Genomic DNA, 20,127 nt, shown 5'->3' with positions numbered 1-20,127 from the left:
AAGTCAGAATAAATCCAAATGTAAAAATATTTTATTAGTCAGGTAAATGTATCATGTCAATTACATAATCAATTAAAAGATAATGCTCTGGAATAATGAGTAAAAGATGCATACCTGACAAAAATAGTATACATATTGCAGAGTGTCTGAAAGACTTTTTCAGCATTTCTTTAAATACCTAAAGACAAAACAACCCCCCAATGTAGTGCATGAACTTACAACAGGAATTTGCATTGACTAGGGTTATAGACCTTGAGGGGTTTGCACCTTGTCAGGGAACAGGAGTTAGTTTGGATGAAGGACTCTGGGAAAGGGGCACACCCAACATAGTAAGCAAAGTATCTCTAAACTCTTGAAATCTTTATTACCTTTTGGTTTACTTCTATGGAGACGTGACCATTGTACCAGTCACACTGAGACATTTTAAATGATACCAAACGTGACGTTTAATTCACTTGCATTGACATAGAACATTATAATAATTGATATAATCTTTCTAAGTGAAGTGAGTGAAGAGAAGAATGTGTAAAGGGAAGGAAGTGGGGGAGAAGTAACAAATGTGAAGGGAGGATAGAAGGGAAAGAAGATTTCTCACAACTTCACTCTAAGGGGTGTGGAGACAAATGACTGTATGTGTTTGTGTTGTCCATATCTCAGGAGATTAAAGTATCTGAGGTTCTGTTTGTCTTACAAGGCCATTCATAGGTTGATTTTTCTGAAAGGTTTAACACTGTTTAACACTTATCTAAACATTTGCTCTGTTTGTTTGTGCATCTCAACCAGGTCCATATGTGTTTATAATTCAAGCTAATCTCTTGCACTTTATAATTACATGCTAAGTTTTTGTCTTAAAATTGAGCCTGCGACATATTGTTTATGATATTGAAACAGTACCTTTACTTTTCATATATTTATGTCGAAAGTATCAGACTTAACCGTATTTGAAACCTGCTTCTCAAAGCCTTCAGATAACGGTTTAACATTTTTTAAACAAAATTTTCCGCCAGTACACACACACACACTCACTTTTAAATGTCTTTTGCTTTCAGTTCTTAAATTATTCATGCAGTTTTTTTTTTATGTTAATGTTTTTCTTTGTTCAAAATTTTTGTGTTTCCTTTCTAACACACAATAGCTTCATTCTTCGAGTTTTAGATCTGTTCTGTCAGCAGCATATGCTGCATATACGATCATCTTTGTAATATTATATTTGTTATTATATGCATTTATTCTTGTCTAGTTTGGTAAAGAGGTTAGAGTAACTCGATAATCTAATGGGAGGGATGTACTGTACTTTCACCCCATGGATGGGTGACAACATTCAGACTCCTCATGATATATATCGCTTCACAGCTGCTTTATTGTTTTATTATCATTTCAAATTCAGCTGTGAAATACAAAGTAAATGTGCAAAGTGCATAACACACCTCAAGTCTATATGTCTGTCTGTCTAGAGAACTAAAATAGCACTTGTTATTACTGGACTGGTTTGATAAAGACCTTCAGTGGCACATTTACCTGTAATGACACAATCAAAGCACTCAAACTTAATATCTCTGAATGGAAATGAGATCCATTTCCCAGTAAATGTAATCCACAATGCAGTTCAAAGCTTACAGCAGTGGTTATAACCTGACCATGTTATTAGTATTATTAAAGTGCCCTAACAGGGAAATCTGGTTCTTTTTCTCAGGTGGGTGAAATTGAGGAAGACTGGCTGCGAGAGTTCTTCGCGGTGAGTTTGATGTCTTTAACGTTTCTCCCATTCAAACACTCACATCTGATGTTGCTCTATGTAGCATAGTAGAAAAACTAAAAGCTTCTTCTTCTTTTTTTTTTACATGCTCTTTACTGTTCTAATATTCACACGTACATTTCTTTGTCTAAGCTCTCCATCTGTTCAAACCTGCTGTAAACACACACCTTTGCAGAGTGAACTTTACTCGGCCATTGTAAACCTAAAGGTGTTTTTCTCATTTATACAACCTGTCTTTGGAACACCATTAAATCATGTTATATTATCTGCTGTTGTCACGTTGTGAGCAAAACTAAGTTGAATCACAGATTTAATGATTTTCCTGCTGGGAAATCTCTGCATCTAATGCATACAAAATCTGTTACCTTGTATTTGAATAGTCTGTGGTTGTCTTTTTGCCTGGTAACATTATTTGTGCAACTTTCTCAAAGATAGCAATAACGTTTTTTTGGAAGTTGCTTTTAAAATATATATATTTATATGTATTTTTCTATAAAAATGTAAAAAAAAAAAAAAAATCAGCAATTTTGACTTTCTCCAAATCTTACTCTACTAATGGTTAGTTTTTCTGGGGTTAGGAATTATATTATCCCTTCTACATCTATGTGACTGGAGAAGTTACAGTACAGTACTAGCTACAGTATGTTTGTTTATAAAAAAACAAACAAAAAAAACGTCATTATTATATTATTCTCATGATTTGATCCCTTTAATGAATTCTGTGATTCAACAGCTGATAAACACAATAGTGAATTAATTGTATGTCTAATGTAAATCTTATCATTTTAGACGGTCCACATGTACAAGCCACGCTTCATCGCCCTGCACTTTCAGGAAGTTGGTGGAAAGGACTATATGATAAACATGGGCCACGCAGAGAACTTTTTCTGGTGAGGATATGGCAGATTGTGTGATATAAATGAGTCACCTTATTAAAAAGTACTGTGGCAGTATCGTCAGAATCAGATAGTACCAGACCACTGATTACCGTGTTTATATACCATGGTATTTACATGGTATTCTGATGTATTGTTGCATGTCCAGAAATAGCCAAATAATGTGATAATAGCATTATTATTTTTCAGCCATTTTTGAATGATGTGATAGCAGTGTATTAAACAGATTACAAAGGATTTATTGTTTCTATTTTGATATATAGAATTATATAATTTTCATCCTTTCCTTTCTTCTGATTATAGGACCATAGAGTCCAGCTCTGAGATGGCAGACTTCGACAGAGTCTGTGTCTATGTAGACAGTCATTTCAAGGCTGTGGACAGTTTCACGGTGAGTGTTACAGTTGTTGCAATATCTGGTATCTTCACTTGTTTCCCTAGTGATTCAGTTCAAGGGAAACTTACTTAATGTGTTGTCTTTTGCAACATCAGTGCTGTGGTTGGTTTGTATGTCCACTAGATAGAGCCCTACAACCATTTTTAGATTGTTCTTCCAATACTCACCTTACTGTGATTCTAGTGCTATTCTTTCCTACACTTACAGCAGTGCTTCAAAGTCAAAGTGATAGTCCACTTAAAATATAAATTCTGTCATCATTTATTAATGCCATTATAAACCAATTCATATATATATATATATATATGTATATTGTATATATATATACAAGTAAATAGTGGATGTGTATCCTGGCCACTATTCACTTTAATGACAGGGGGCTTTTTTAAGGTGCAAAATAAAACAAAAACAAAAAAAAACAACATTAATAGTAATCTATCCACCTTATGTTTAATGTAACAGCAGCTTTGGCCTTTGTAAGTTGATTGTGCGAAGCTTGCATTGTCATTCGCTTCCATTATGCTGCTGGATATTGCAAGATCGTATTTGTTATCATATAATTTTTATGTATTATCGCAAACATAAAAACGCATAGTGCAAATAGTTTTACTGTTTACTGCACTTTGTTTTTCTTCTAGATATTTATCTGTAGTGGCTAATGAATTGGGAGTCTTGCACATTCACAGAAAATAGCTTACTTACGTGTTGCAAAATAATTAATAAATAGTATTCTGAAGCCATCCAATAGTTTTTCATGAAGAACAGACTGATATTTTATTTTGTTTTTAACTGATAATTGTTCAGTTTGCTGTTAGCGACTGCGACCAGATCATTGAGTCAGTAAATTGAACTCAAAAACAAGATTCATAATTTCAACACCCTTGAATTTATTGTAACTGTTCAAAGTGCTACAACAGATTTAAAAATTTTAAGTTATTCAAAATGGAACATACAGTGGGAGACCGTTTTAAAATATAAATTACAAAGACCTCTTAAGTAAATTATTGGCCAGCTACTATCTAAAAACAGTGATGGACCAAAGATAGAGCCCAGGGGCACCCCTTTCATTACTCAAAGTAACTTAGTAAAATCTGTGAATAGAGATAAGTTGCTGGTGTTTGGCAGGGTATTAACCCTCAGCCCACCCAGGTGAGAGGTGCTGTCTGTGTGTTTGTACACAATGTGTATGGTCTGTACCTTGATGGACTGGGTTAATGTGCGGGAGTGGCCAGGCAGCAGACCGAGTCAATACGTTTAACTCCAGATTAAAACTATTGATTAGGCCCCTCTCATCTGAACATGATAAATAAACTGAATGTCTACGTGTGTGAGTGAGTCAGTGAGTGAGTGAGTGAGTGTGTATTTGTTTTGTTGATGCAGGAGGGTTAGTGAGTTTTTCTGTACGTGGGCCCTTGGCCACACCTGCTTCAGTTTTTGTTCCCAAATTATAAATTTATGTCAAATATAGAAATGTCATAGATGCACACAAATCATCTCTGTCAAAAAATTGGCTCATCACATCATGAGCCTGTTTCAACGGGACCCACAGCCCCACACACACATTCACACTTAAAGAGAGATCAGCACACTTACACCTATCTTCATCAATCAGGCCAGTGCAGGGTTTAATAAAAATGTATTGACTTAAAAGTGATTTTTTTATCTAAACACCATTTGTACGATGTGTGCCAGACGCTCTCTGCATTTACACACACACTCTCTTCCCAGTCAAGCGATGATTCACAACCCTCAGAAAACTAATTACAAATCAATACAGATGATGTGAGACAAATGAGAATGAAGGTGGGTGTTAACACAGCCGATGGCTGTGTGTGTGAGTTCATGCACTGCAATGAGGACCTTCATTATAAAAAGCTGGAAAATTTTAGCAAGATTTGATTCTTTTTTGCCAACACACAATTATTTGTTTATCAAACAGACCCAAATTTTCCCCATGGCCCAGTGGTATTTCAAATACAGTCGATCCTTGTCAACAGTATTTAATGATATTGGCTTTTAGTTCTTTAGCCTTAAAGTATTAAAGAATTGAAATCTGGAAGTATGTAAGTTGAAGTCATGGCTAACAAAACAAATACACTACTGGTCAAATGTTCTGTGGTTTGTAAGATTTTTAATGTTTTCAAAAGAAGTCTCTTATAATATAGCATTCTCAACAGACAAACCCAAAAAAGGTTAATCCAGTCTGTGTCATTTCCCAGTCCAATTTCCCATCTCTCTCTCCCCAATCATTTCTGGTCCCTGCCGGAGCTGTTGTGCTTGAGTTGCACATGTGCCTGTTGTAATGTCCAGTCTCTCAAGACTGGTCATCTAGAAAGCACTATCATATTAAAAAAGTATAATTTCTCTCACAAGATTTCTTTCTTTCTCCTGGGATGGATATTTTGAAGAAAACCTGACTCTCTGTGTGTGTGTGTGTGTGTGTGTGTGTGTGTGTGTGTGTGTGTGTGTGTGTGTGTGTGTGTGTGTTTACGGTGTGGTGTGCTTCGTGTCAAAACATCCCTCAATGGCAGGTCATTTTTCTCTGCCATCCATGCGGCTCGTGTTAGGCCAACAGGAGGGCCCTGTGTTTAATCCCTGTGTGATTGTTTTAATTTTCTGTCCGTATTGATCTCTGCGGAGCTGGATTGATGTGCGCTCACCAGAGCAAGCAGCTAGTACATTAAATTCATTCAGCGTGCTGTCAGAAAACGCAGGGAGTGTGCGTGTGTGAGGTTTGTGAGTAGAGTATTGCATGGGCATATCTAGGTGTTTTTTGGGGTACCAAAACTATGGGCAAGTTTATGATTGGATAAGGAAATCGACTGCAACAGAGTCTTGAAAGTTAGGGTTTAATGATTATGATGCGAGTACATCATCAACATCATCTAAAATCAAAGCAGCTCTTCAGACATTGGAGATCTCCATTAACCCCTTATTGTGCATGGCTTTAAGCTGTCAGGTCATTAGCCCTGTATCCACTCGGGATATTATTAGGGCTTCGATTAGAAGATCACACAAAATAATGTATGATTGTTTGCTTGACTGATTGATTTATTTATTTGATTTTAGGCTCTGGGAAGCATGTATTTCATCCACAAGTCACTGAAAAATATCCAGCAATATGACTTCAATGGTAAGAGTAATATATGTACTATAAAATATTATGGTTGAATTTCACAAAACCTTTCAAGAACAAGTCCTGGTCATATTACAAAATCCCGATCACCACGTTGGGGGTTATTTTGCAATAATGACTAGCTGATTGTGCATCATCCTGCTTATTACATGGCTTTTTAGCAAATAAATCAATAAATAAAATATTTTAGCAGTTATGGAGTGGTCAGTTGGTCATACATTGTTACCTGTGGATGAGGGCGATTTATTCCGAAATATTTGACAGCATTCAGCATTCAGGAGAGCTGTATAATAGGAAATTATATTTTTCTTTTTTAGGACCATTAAGATTTTTGCATTGTGACATTATTTTCATGACAATTAAGTACATCCCAAACATTTTAATTGTTGTAATATAATATAAAAACAAATATGGTATAACATAAAGAAAAAAATATGTTTGTATCTGTATCTAAATTGTATCTATATGGTATGTATACATAATTTGAACTGGCTTTAATTTATGCTTATAAAAAAACAATGAGAATCAATCTCCATTGGAAAAAAAAACATAAAGATGCTTTCCATTAAAAAGAATTCAAAAGTTAAAAATTCAGGTGAATACATATAAAACAGTGTTGCTTCTCAGAATGTTTTAGTCAATATTAAAGATTAAGATCAAGATTAAATATTTTGTGGAAATTGTGTAATTAAGTGGGTTAAATGGTACAAGGATTTTCCCAATTCGTACAAAAAACAAAACAAAAAAAATCGTACTGGCCGAAACACAAGATATTTACTGCTATTAGCAGAGAGATGAATTTCCAACCAACACAACAGAAATAAATGTTCTCCTTTGACTCGTTTGGTTAGTGTCTCTGATAGAACAGGATTTAACCTCATAAGCTTTTTTTCTCGAGCCTTCATCTGTTCTAGTCACAGCATCTCATGAATAAGCTCTCAAGAAGAGGACTAATAGAAGAGCCATTTAGATCAGTGGACCAATGAATTTGGTGCCCTATCAAATCAGTGTCTCATAGATCCTGCTCTCACAGGCTACAGCTGCACGACAACTCCAACATTAGTATATTGATTTTGCATTTGCATGTTTTTCTTACAATATGTCTTGTTTGTTTATTCCTCCTCCTTGTAGTGAAGGAGTTTAAAGCTGTCTCAGGCCATAACAAGTACGTGGGCTCTCTGGAAGGAGTGACTACCATGCAAAAAGAGAAATTCCCCAAGAACTTTTGGCCTGATGTAAGTGTGTGTGAAGTGTTCTTCTTTTTTTTTTTTAACAATTGTAGTGAATTTCTTTGTCTACATTTTTGGGGATACACCAGGTTAATTTACTTATACTGGTTAAATGCTCTCATATAGAGCATTCGTTACATAAACCTTGAAACACAAAGAAACTGGAATCAGAACAAACTATCAACGTATAAATATTGTGGAATATTTTTACCTATCTTCCCATCATGCTGTACAAATTGTCCAAATTATGTTATTTTTTTAGTTGTCACAATTTTAATGAATGCTACATATTTTATAATGAGGGGGAAATCATGCAGTAACAAGGTTGTAGGCAAAATTCAAATGTTTGGTCATTTAAATGAAATAGTAAACATGCAGTTATTACTAAAATATACTTAATTTTTTTAATACTGTCATTGACTTGATCATTGATTACTCGAACTCTGTCTATAAAATGATATGGATGCCTCCTTAATTTTATTATGCATATGTGTGTGTGCATTTCATTACAGTTCAAGTGGTCCAGAAAAGGCTACATGAGGACACGATGGATCATTCACAACCAGTATGTTTTCACTCACACTCTTCTTCACCTTTTGAGATGTCCCCCTTAATTTTCTTTACAGTCTATTGTGTAAATGTTTTTTGGCTTCAGCTCAAAGAAAACACTTTGTGTTAGCTGTGTGTTAGTGGAATAGTATGTCATCAAAAACGCATTAATAGCAGACACATGGCAGCAGTATAATAGAGCAGTACAGGAACCTGAAGACTGAGTGATAAATGAACGGAGCCTGTGAACTCCATCCTATCAGCTAATGTCCCACATCAGTCACAGAGACCCCCATATATAATATATCTTGTGTTTATCTGTGTGTGTGTGCAGGGGTTTAGACCTGGTGAATGTTCACCTGTTTCACGACGCCTCCAACCTCATAGCCTGCAACGCTAGCCCATCAGTGTATTCCGCAAACCGCAAGAAAGCTCTCCGATATGTCATCAACAGGTTTGTGCTTCTGAATTATTTGTGTAAATACTTTCAAGTAATACAAATGTGACCCTGGATCACAAAACCAGTCATAAGTGGCACGGGTATATTTGTGGCAATAGCCAACAATACATTGTATGGGTCAAAATTTTCGATTTTTCTTTTATGCCAAAAATCATTTGGCTATTAAGTAAGGATCATGTTCCATGAAGATATTTAGTAAATTTCCTACTATAAAACATTTATTTTTGTGAGTGATTGCAGCATAATTGTGACCATAAATGGACTACTTTAAAAGGCGATTTTCTCACTGTTTTGATTTTTTTGCACCCTCAGATTCCAGATCTTCAAATAGTTGTATATTGGCCACATATTGTCCTATCCTAACAAACCATACATATATTGAAAGCTTATTTATTCAGCTTATTTATTCAGATGTATAAATCTCAATTTCATAAAATTGCTCCATGTGGCTGGTTTTGTGGTCCAGGGTCACAAATGACAGTGGATGCAAAGACAACATGAAATTAGAATTAAATAACATGCATTAGTGCACGTTATCCCTACATTCATTAAAGGGTTAGTTCACCCACAAATTTATCTCATATATTTATATAAAATATCTCATACTTTACTCACCGCCAAGCCATCCTAGGTGTATATGACTTTCTTCTTTCAGCCAAACACAATTGTCCAAAAATATCCTGGCTCTTCCCAGCTTTGTAATAAGAGAGTGAATGGTACCCTAGATTTTGAAGCCCAAAAAAGCACATTCATTCATCATAAAAGTAATCCATACGGCTCCAGGGGGTTAAAGGGATGGTTCAGAGTAATTTCAACCTAGGGTCCTTTGCACCATGACCTCGAGCCAACCCCCACCACCCCCAAAGTTTTTTTTACCTTTGTCGAACATTATTAAAGTTTATTTAGAGAAATCAGCCGAATGGCTTAGTGTAGGCGCTAACGGATCCAAGGATGTATCTCGTAAATTACCCCACTAATAATGCCCAGAATGGTACCAAACTTCTACAGTAGTACAAATAGGTTCTGTACTCATAAAACGAGGCATTGGAAAGTTTGTAAGTACATCAGGAGTTTATTTAAATAACACTTGCCTGACGGCTCATGCTACTGCTAACCCGGATGTCAAGGTCACTTCTGTAATTTGGGAAAAGCCCATAAAAGTCCTTTGCAAAACTCACAAGTGTAAGGGGAAAGTGGAAAACTTTTCCGAAGTGTTGACAACTTAGTGTTAACTAATAATTATTGCAAACTGGTGCTACCAACAAAATATTAGTGCATTCCTGTAACTGGGTGTCATTACACTACATCCTAAAGGCCCTTGCACACTGAGTCCGAAATTCGCATCCGAAATTTTCGCACGTTAAAAAATAAATACGACCTCACGTTATGTCAATCACGCTTGCACACTACCTCAGAAACTTTCGTCTGTCAAAAAAAATTCGGATCAGGTTCGATTTTCTGCATTTTTCGCATCCGTAGCAAGCATTTTGAATGGTGTTTTGACAATTTAGAGCCGCCGAATCACGAATATTCACGAATACGAAAAAATTTCGGACTCAGTGTGCAAGGACCTTTATTCATCGCTTTCTGCCAGGACTTTTACAGGGGGGTTTGGCTCGAGGTCATAGTGCAAAGGAGCCTTGGTTGAAATTACTCCAAACCATCCCTTTAATAAAGGCCTTCTGAAGTGAAGCTATGCGTAATTGTAAGAAAAATATCCATATTTATAACTTTATAAACTATAATCACTGGCTTCCGATAATAACGGCCATATGCAAGTCTAGTTCCGGTGGAAGAGTGACCTCTGAACTGACGTATAATAATATTAACCTATAATATCATAGTTCACTCATGATCAAATCAAAGCCTGGATAGAATCGAGTCCAGGTCAACATTATTTCCAGTTGAATTTTCTCCTACACACAGAAATGCATCAGTTAAATGCTGTGTTATGTTGCCTTTGAGCAGAAAAGACATTGAGTTGTAAAGTGGTTTGTGGTCCATATCAAATTCTTTCTCTTGTCTTGCAGGATGGAAGATAACAGCTACAGTTCTCTTCCCTTCTTTCTGTTTGGGGATTTCAATTTCCGCCTTGACACACTCAGTCTAGTACAGGTAAATCTGACTGATATACTCCACACACACACCAAAGAGACCATACACACATAAATTATATAACGATTAATATGTGTATTTGTTTGTGTTCAGAACCTCTCCATGTCGGCTGATATCCAGACGGTAAAAAAAGACAGTAGCAACGAGGTAGAAAAAATCATTTGTGAAGGGAAAGACAATGACCACCAGGTGATTATTTATTTTTAAAGCTGTTTTGATGAAAAGAGATATTGAATTAGGTATATTATATGCTGATTACTTAATCAAATTAACCACAAACATTTGCATGTATCAATTATTTCTGAGAAAAGCCTACAAATTAAGATCCAGTCATTCAGTAGACATTGCAAAAGTTAACCTGAGGTAAATTTACGGACTATTTACACATTCCATTAATTGTTGGTTTTTGTACATAAACAAAAACTTAGGAGTCAGTAAGATTTTTTTTTTTAATTCACCAAGGACGCATTAAATCGAGCGAAATTGACAAAAATCCTCTGTAAAAATGTTCATGTCTTTTCTGTTTCAAATAAATGCTGACACAGATCAATTAAATAAGACACTTTCACTATGCTGATGCTGAAAATTCAGTTATTTCAAATTACACTTTTTTTGATCAAATAAATTCAGCCTTCGTGAGCATATGAAAATTGTTTTGTTTTTATAAACATAAAAAAATCTTACCGACCAAAAACTTTTGAATGGTTGTGTATAATTTACTTAATATATATATATATATATATATATATATATATATATAAAATCTGAATTCACCAATATGCAGAATTACAGAGCCACCACCAAATCTGCCGAGACACTTGCTTTCCTGAGGTTTTGTAAACATAGATGTTAAAGGCTCTGACTTAGCATCCAGGAGATGATTAATTTTTTCTTTTTGTGTGCGCTCAGACATATCCAGTACACTGTCCAGCCAGATTTATGGTTCTTGGACGGTTGATATTGACTTCTTGCCAGTCCTGGAAATGCGAGCTTGCATTTAGATCACTCCTGCAGACCTGTGCTTCATTTTTTTTTTTTTTTTGCCAGCAAAGTTGGAGTTACTCTCCGTTCTTTGCTAGTTTTTTATGCCCTGCATTAACCTCTGTCCTTCTCTTTTCACCTTTGTCTTTACTCTTTGTCTTTCCTTGTGTTTATTTTTTCATTTCAATACTTCATTCTTTTTTTTTCGTCCTTCTTTTTATCACTCCATCACTAGGTTCTCCTTCATATAGAGACCAAGTTATTTGCTTACTTGAACCAGGCCGTGTTCAGAGAAAACAACGGAAAAGAGGTTTGAACTTTGAAATTAGACATTGATTATAATTGAATCAAAAGAGTGTATCACTAGAAATGAGTTCTGTCTTTCAGCTGCTGAAGTATGATAAGGAGATCTCCGAGTTTCACGACGTCATCACAGAGGAGGATATCCACTTTCCTCCTAGGTGAGCAACTTTAAAAAGTCTCATTAAACACCTGAGAATGTAAAATAGTATACAATATTAAATAGTGCACAATATTCCAACTGTAAAAATCAAAGTAATATCAGATTCTGGCGTTGCAGAAAAGAAACGTCTTTCAGAAGCAGAACAAAGTATATCATTTAAATAATATATATTATAATAATATTAGCTGTACTTTTCATGAACCAATCAAATCTGTATGGACACTGTAAAATCAGGTCCTACATCACATAATTTCCTGATTAATATTTTATCATTATTAATTTACAGAAATACATTACTTTTGAATACTATCATTCAAAAGTTTGGGCCGGCAAGGTTTTTTTTTTTTTTTTTTTTTTTTGGAAGAAATTAATACTTTTATTCAACAAGGACACATTAAATTGATCAAAAGTGGCATTTATAATGTTAGAAAATATACAAATTTCTTATTCATCAATAACTTTCTTATTCATCAAATAATCCTGAAAAAAATAATGGTTTCCACAGAAATATTAAGCAGCACAACTGTTTTCAACATTGATAAAAATAAGTAATGTTTCCTGTGAACCAAATCACCATATTATAATAATTTCTGAAGGATCATGAGACACTGAAGACCAGTATTTTGAAAAGTTAGTTTTAAACATATTGCGTTACAATATTGCGTTACTCCCTAAAAAAGTAACTAATTGCGTTACTTATTTGCTTTTTAAGGAAAATAATGCATTACATTACTTTTTCTCGCCTGGGCTGGACTAAACAACAAACTGAACAAAAGTTCTATTTTTGGCAAATGCAAAGGCCCTTTCACACCAAATGTGAGATGACCCACGAGAAGAAAGTTCAACACTCTCATTTCAGCAAAAAAAAAAAGAAAAGAAAAAGAAACACAAATGTGTTGTTTAACTAAAGTCATGTTTGCTTATTTGTATGGTTGAATTCCATCGAAAGTCAACAGCAAAGACACTGGTTGATAAAGTGAAATTAAATACATAAATAGTATATTATTCAACATTATTGCAGGTTTGCTTAATGGTTAGCATTTCACTGTTTTTATTCATTTTGAGGAATGCTGAATCAGTGTTTGTGCAAGTGAGAAGAGTAAATGCATGTTCACATTAGCAGAACTACAGTAACCATCATGTTCACACACAACGCCTCTGCACTTACTCCTGATTTCTCTCAACATGAGGAAAGGAGAGCTGTCAGTCAATAAATGTGAAAACAATGTATCTTGTGTTCCTTATTTGAAAAAGTAAGTCAGATATTTTGGTGTACATTTAAAAGTAATTTGTTACTTTACTCGTTACTTAGTAAAAGTAATCTGATTACGTAACTCATGTTACTTGTAATACATTACCCCCAACACTGCTGAAGACTGGAGTCATGGTTGCTAAAAATTCAGCTTTGACATTTCAGGAATTCATTTTTTTTATATATATATATATATATATACATTAAAATAGTTTTTTTTTTTTTTTTTATTGTAATAATATTTCACAGTATTATAGTTTGGACTGTATTTTTGATCAAATGAATGCAGCCATGGTCAACATAAGAAAAAAAAAAAATCTTTCCGGACCCAAACCTTTGAACGGTAGTGTTTCATCATGATATTACAGTAGTTAAATATGTTGTGGGTCAATTTTACCCATTCAAATTTTTGAAAATTCCGGTTAACTTATGATTTTTTTTTCTTAACATTTTGTGACTTTTTCTTAACGTGCCTGCAAAGTGAGGCGTTAAATAATGAGTTGTAATTGTCAGTCCAAAACAGTGTAATGTTCATGTCTGAGTTCTGCTTGTATCGTTTTAATGTTTCAGTTACCCATACAGTGAAGACTACACTAAACCTACACAGTACATGAACACACGATGCCCGGCATGGTGTGACCGCATCCTAATGTCCCACAGCGCGGGAGACATCATTCACCGGGTAGGTTTGCATTTAGAACGTTTATTGTGATCTTAATGAACTTTTCTTACATATTCTTTTACTAAATATGTTTATCTGTATTACACATCCATGTGTTAAATCTGGTACCAAAGGATATGCAATATGCGTGTTTGAGATGAATGAACAGCGACTTGTTGTTGATTTAGTGTTTGTTGTCTGCAGAGGGAAGAGGGTGAGAGTGGTGTTTTTTATAACACACTGGGCTCCACCATCTGCATGGGAGACCACAAGGTGATCAGATCTCTCAAACATCCCATCCAAATCAAAATGTTTCAACGAATGCTAATGGATGATTCAATCAATGACTATTTTATTGGTTATTTTTTATCTTTTCTCCAGCCTGTTTTCCTGTTTTTTCCACTGAAGACAACTGCACATTGACACTAGGAGAGTCAAAGGGTGAGGCATTTCATTTGTTTGTGTTGTGTTTGCTGCTTTTGTAGCTTGACCTGAAACAACAAAGATTTTGTTTATAAGTATAAAATCTGATTTTCAGGGTTTTTCCCCCCCAATATATTCTTAGAATATGGACAATGCCTTATACTGGTATAATGTAAAGAAATACAATAAAACTATATTGGCATTTAATTCAGTTCTATTTTTATATATATCATTTCTTGAATTACCTCAAATTGTAAAAATGTCACCAATAAAATTAATTTTATTTGTTATGTTGAAGATTAACTGCAGTGTGACACGAACTTCAACTAAAACTATATTAAATTGCATAGTTGTAATTTTGTAATAATTATGATGCATCTAATTTTATATTATGCATGTCTTTATTCATTGAGTAAACATGGAATGTTTGTACTTTTACACATATATTCGTCACACAAGTGAAATAACAAAGACAAAAAGGTGATTAAATTGGTTTTGACAGGTAACAAAAGCTACAATATTCCTAATTTAAATAATTTCCACCCAAGGCATACGCAAAAAAGGGGGGTGAGGCCTGGTTGAGTTGTGTTAGTAGTGTTTTGAACACTAACATTTAGTGGTAAGGGCGTGACATTTCCAAAACACGTTTGAAGCGGTTGACCAATCACAACACACTGGTCCAATCAGAGCACATTGTGTTTTTTAGAAGGAGGGGCTTTATAGAAACCAGAACTAAACAGAGCGTTGCTGGCAGTCTGGGAAAAGAGGTGCTGCAACAATGTAAAATATGTGAAAAAATAATGTTTTTTGTACATTCAAACATGAAATCCTACTAGACCCCAAAAACATAATCAAGACTTTGAAAAAGGGCATAACATCTTGATGTTGAAAAAAGGTTTATGTCCACGTTATTTGTCAACCACCCAAGTACACCTCTCCCATTTCCAATTTGAATCGCAGAATGTCCGTCAGTCCACTTAAGCGTTCTGTTCTGATCTTCCCCGAGGAGCCGTTAGCCGCCCCTCGGCCCTCATTTACTGTGACGCTGAGCCGAGATGATGGAAGACGGGTCCCGCTGCTCGTCTCCTGATCTATGTCTGTTGGATTCCCTGGCTCTCAAGCCTACGCAAGCAGTTCCACCGCTCTGGACCATAAACGCACCAGTGTTCATTAATTACAGATACACAGAACACAGATCTATCCTGCATTGTTGTCCCATATTGGCATTTTTAGGGCAGTGATTTTGTTTTGCTGCCAGTTTTATGTGTGTTCTATAGGTTACGCTTGTCTAGTGTTTAGATGGGTTTACTACTGAAGCTGGTAATAGCCTTAAATTATGGACATTAGTATTCTTTGGTGCTTAAATTGAGGAATTGGGGTCTAAAGTGGATTCTGCAGGTTTCATTTTTTTGTTTGTTTGTTTAATATTATGTGCAAGACAATGCAATGTACATTGTGAAACATTTCAGTCTACGAAAAACGTTAAATGGCTGGAAACAAAGATGTTGATATAAACATTTTTGTACATTCAGTACAGTACTGTACAAAAGCAATGTCAATACCAGACAATATATGTATATATTTAACAGTCATTGGTAATCCAAAGTTTTAAAAAATAAAAAAGAATTAAAAAAAAATGCAAACATTATAAAAGGCCATTTTAAATTAGAAAGATAAAAGAACAGTTTTATTTCAAATGGACAAAACTAAAATGGAATGAAATTTTCAAAAGACACAATGACACATTCCCATTTAAAACAAACTTCTCAGCAATATTATACATTTCAATATACATTTTCTGTTTTATTCTTATACATTCATAAACCCATTTCAGTCCATTCATAAACCCACTTTAATTCTTTCTATTTGCACTGTTTACATTTTTTCTACAATTACTAAAAATAACACATTTCCACTAGATGAACAAAACCATTGAATGGTTTTTATCAAGATTTCGGGTTAAAATGATTTCATATTTAATGGGAAGTGTATGTCTTAGGACAAATAACTGGTCACATGCCATTTTTTAATCACCTTTTAAAGAAATTTCATTTGAAATACCCATAAACCAAACAAATATTAATTTACAAAGTTGTCATGTGCAAGATTAATATGTTTTCATAAATACGTTTTCTTTTCAAGTTGATTAACACTCCTTCTCTCTTTATCAGGACTTCCTGTGTTGTTGACGTGTTCCTAGAGGTTATTCTGTGGTCATCTCTTCCGATCATACCAGGGCTCTACAACAAGTACACACTCACTCTCACACACCGAGACAATGAGAAAACCCCTACAGGACCCCCTGAAATCTCCTGGCAAACTCAAGTGGGCACACAATGCAAAGGACAAGAACTGTTCATTTTCTGATATGTTCTCTTAGTTTTACTTCCATCATAATGCACATTTAACAAAGACTCCAGGTATGTTCAGTCAGCGTGACTTCAGAAATTTCTGAACAGAGAAAAATAGGACAAAATCAAAAAAGGACCAAGAGAAAGAACACAAAGACTTCTCAAAGCTCTCAACTCCCGACTTTTCACAAACAACTAAGCTTAAGACTTTGCATAGAGTGGGTATTACAACTCCATTCGTTTGCTTTTTACTCATTGAATGCGAATGCAAGTACAAGTATGCTGAAAATAGCACACCGTATCCAAACGCGAGCTGCTGCGACACGCACAAGCTTTGTTTGCTGTTTCACTCCGGAATCTCTTTGCATCGACGTTCATCATTCGTGTGCATGTGCATGGAGTAAAGTGCGGCCCGACACTTTAGCTTTTACCTAGTTGCTTTTCAGTTCTTATGCATGTGTGAGTATGGATTCATAACCGTATATGTTTTTGCATTTACACTCGCCTCAGCACTTATGGCTGTCAGCGTGTTCTTCAGCTTCAGTCATTGTCTCTGCGGGGTTGTTAGTCAAGACTCTCGGATCAATAGAATATGTACAGGACACCAAGGGACAAGTTATAAAGCCATTAGCACTTGTGAATTATGGAAATCCCACCCAGAGTGCCCTGGCCTGGAAGCCCCCAGACTTTTAATTAGAGCACTAGTGCAATGTGGAATGCTAATGTGGAGCATAGCGTTCGCAGATCTGTTTGTTGTTTTATTTGCGTTGGATCTTGGGTATTTCGTATTGTTTAGTAAAGTTTAACCACTCTATATAGGTTTTCAATGGTGTTGGTCCAGCGTTAAATGTGTTTAAAGCTAGTTTTAATTACCACGTTTCATATAGTAGGATTCTTTGTGGTAAATTACCTTATGTGTTGCTTTATGTAATGACTTTAAATTGTAAATACGTAGGGCTACGTAACTGTTATTGAATCACTTTGTTAGTCACTGATGCTCAGAAATGTATTAATAATCAAACCCGACAATATGCAAGATTTAAGTTGACACACTTTTACAGTAAAATATCCCTTTAAATGTCCTCAGCAACATGTTTCTCATTTCAAAACCCAAATCAAACAAATGATCTCTACAAGGGATTATATCCAGATATGATAGGGCCGTGATTTCTTAACCAAACCGGAATTTATTGATTAAATCAATATAATCTGAACACCCCCCACGCATAATTTACGCGTGAGGGTTAAATCGTACAGCCCACCTGTCAATAATGGACTTGTTGAAGTTGATTCATGGTATGGTCAACATAATTTACTGTTCTCTGGGGCATCGCTTCAAACCGTGGTTCAATAGGAGGCCACGGAGTCGCTGTAGGAACGGCATCGATGTCGTTTAGCATTTGAGATTTTACAGATAAACACAAACACTACAGTCTCTTGAGATTTATGTGCACTGTTATTAGCATGCTAAGTTACACGTGTATGTAGCCATTCATGTTTGCACTGGTTTTGGGGAAGTATTTTACTTAGCAGTGATGTGAGCATTCATAGTTCGTAATAAAAGGGATCTTTCTTTCATAGCAATTGTGAAATCAGTCACATTGCTTATTGTATGTTAACCTTTAAGTTATTTCTACTTTCTGTGACTCTGACTTTTCTTCTTCTTTAAAAAAAAAAAAGAACTCCTGGGCGAACATATTTTGTTGATCCTGGAACAACATTTCTAACCATATCCCTACCCCTAAACCTGACCCTATCCATAAGTTATCTCTAAAATCAGAGGGAAATAATCTGTGAATAACACTGATGTAGAAACACCTAACCATGGTTGCAAGCCTAAACTTGACATACACTTGTCCCTCAAATCTTACTGGTTAGAATGTGGTTCCAGGATCAACAAAGATGTTGATCCAGGATTCAGGAACATTTTGTACTTGGTGAAATCAGGTTCTGCCATGGAGCCACCCTAGAAACATTGAAAAATATATTGTTATATAGTGTCTATCAAGAAAATGGGCAAGTGGTATTGTGAAAAGTTTAAAATAAATGGTGACTGCTGGGCCAGGAGGAAACTTGTCGATAAGATCAGAACATTTGCCATTATGAAATTATAGGTTGTTCGGAGTAAACAAAGGGAAAGTTAACCTACAAATTTGAATTCTGTCATCGTTTACTCACCCTCGAGTTGTTCTAAAATTGAATGTTTCTTTCTTCTGTAGAACACAAAAGCAGATATTGTATTTTTTTCACACTATGGAAGTCATTGGGGACCAGCAACAGTTTGGTTACCCACATTCTTCAAAATATCTTCTTGTATGTTCAACAGAACAAAAAAACTAAACTCATACCGGTTTAGAACAACTTGAGGGTGAATAAACGATGACAGAATGTTTATTTTTGGGCAAACTATCCCTTTAAACAGTCATATTCATACCTAAAAACTGCAGGAGAAAAAACTTTCTTGTGATTAAAGATGTACATGATGCTTGATAATGTGCCAAATATAGGTTTTTCCTTTTTTTTTCTCTCCATTTTATGATTTTTGACAGACCTTGTGTTTGGCAGATCGGTTGTAACAGACATAAGATGCAGTAAAACAGTAGCAGTGCATCTAGGGTATCTAATGTGCTGTCGAATGTTAGACTGGCCTGAAACGGTCTAAAGACCCTCTTACTGTACTATACCTTCTGCAGCACAAATGAATGTTTTTCTCAAATATTTTATGTCTTATTTCCTAATAAAATGTATATATTCATCAACTGATCAGTCGAATTGTGTTTTTTTTTTTTAGCCTAATAGATATATATATAACAGAATATTTTAATTGAGTAAATAGATAGATTGAAAAATGTAAATTGCTATTAAATATATGAACACATACACTAATGTTCAAAAGTTTGGGGTCGGTAAGATTTTTTTGTATTTTTGAATGAAGTCTCTAATGCTCACCGAGGCATTTATTTGTTAAAAGCTACTTAAATATCCTAATTGAACCAAGTCCTAAACCTGGCTTAATCTAAGCCTTGTCTGTGAAACCAGGACAATAAATGTTTTTCTTTTCTTTTAGAAACAAAAAAAAACCTTATTGACCGACTAGGGTCAGGAAAATTGAATGCGGGATTAGAATTGAGCCTTTTTTATTATTCAAAAACATTGATGATAATGAATCCAGCTGACTTGCCTCACTGCCTTGACTTTGTAGGCGGTGTTTGCGCATGGCAACTTGGTGACAACTAAGTGAATATTTATTTACTACAATAGGAATTTCTCGCTAGAAATCAAAAGTGCGGAAAAGTATACATTTACACACAAACTCACCAACTGCAATTTTCAGACGCCATTTTTATTTTTATCAAAGGCTGCGAAGGATACATCTAGGATACAAAAATCCATTAGATAGAGATAGAGATAGGATGTGACACGATCATTGGATCCGGTTGTGCCTTGTTAACTTCCTA

General features: G+C 35.1%; 2 protein-coding genes across 3 annotated transcripts in view; both read left to right on the top strand.

Annotated features, from left to right (window-relative positions):
• Positions 1-2,639, top strand: part of LOC307173148 (glycerol-3-phosphate acyltransferase 4-like) — a 58,407-nt gene extending 55,768 nt beyond the window's left edge. For both annotated transcript variants that reach the window (XM_079896015.1, XM_079896016.1), the window contains 2 exons: positions 1,694-1,735; positions 2,546-2,639. The gene's annotated coding sequence lies outside the window, so the exon portion shown is untranslated. The remainder of the gene's footprint in view (positions 1-1,693; positions 1,736-2,545) is intronic.
• Positions 1-19,432, top strand: part of inpp5l (inositol polyphosphate-5-phosphatase L) — a 31,891-nt gene extending 12,459 nt beyond the window's left edge. The window contains exons 2-16 of the mRNA XM_079896019.1: positions 1,694-1,735; positions 2,546-2,646; positions 2,956-3,043; positions 6,119-6,182; positions 7,317-7,420; positions 7,927-7,979; positions 8,298-8,417; positions 10,454-10,538; positions 10,632-10,727; positions 11,755-11,829; positions 11,907-11,980; positions 13,805-13,916; positions 14,100-14,168; positions 14,277-14,336; positions 16,490-19,432. Coding sequence (XP_079752145.1) covers positions 1,694-1,735; positions 2,546-2,646; positions 2,956-3,043; positions 6,119-6,182; positions 7,317-7,420; positions 7,927-7,979; positions 8,298-8,417; positions 10,454-10,538; positions 10,632-10,727; positions 11,755-11,829; positions 11,907-11,980; positions 13,805-13,916; positions 14,100-14,168; positions 14,277-14,318 — 1,125 coding nt within the window. The 3' untranslated portion in view covers positions 14,319-14,336; positions 16,490-19,432. The remainder of the gene's footprint in view (positions 1-1,693; positions 1,736-2,545; positions 2,647-2,955; positions 3,044-6,118; positions 6,183-7,316; positions 7,421-7,926; positions 7,980-8,297; positions 8,418-10,453; positions 10,539-10,631; positions 10,728-11,754; positions 11,830-11,906; positions 11,981-13,804; positions 13,917-14,099; positions 14,169-14,276; positions 14,337-16,489) is intronic.
• The last annotated feature ends 695 nt before the right edge of the window (positions 19,433-20,127 follow it).

Source organism: Squalius cephalus (assembly GCF_949319135.1).
Source record: "Squalius cephalus genome assembly, chromosome: 16".
Classification (NCBI taxonomy): Eukaryota; Metazoa; Chordata; class Actinopteri; order Cypriniformes; family Leuciscidae; genus Squalius; species Squalius cephalus.
This window is presented reverse-complemented; position numbering and strand designations above follow the sequence as displayed.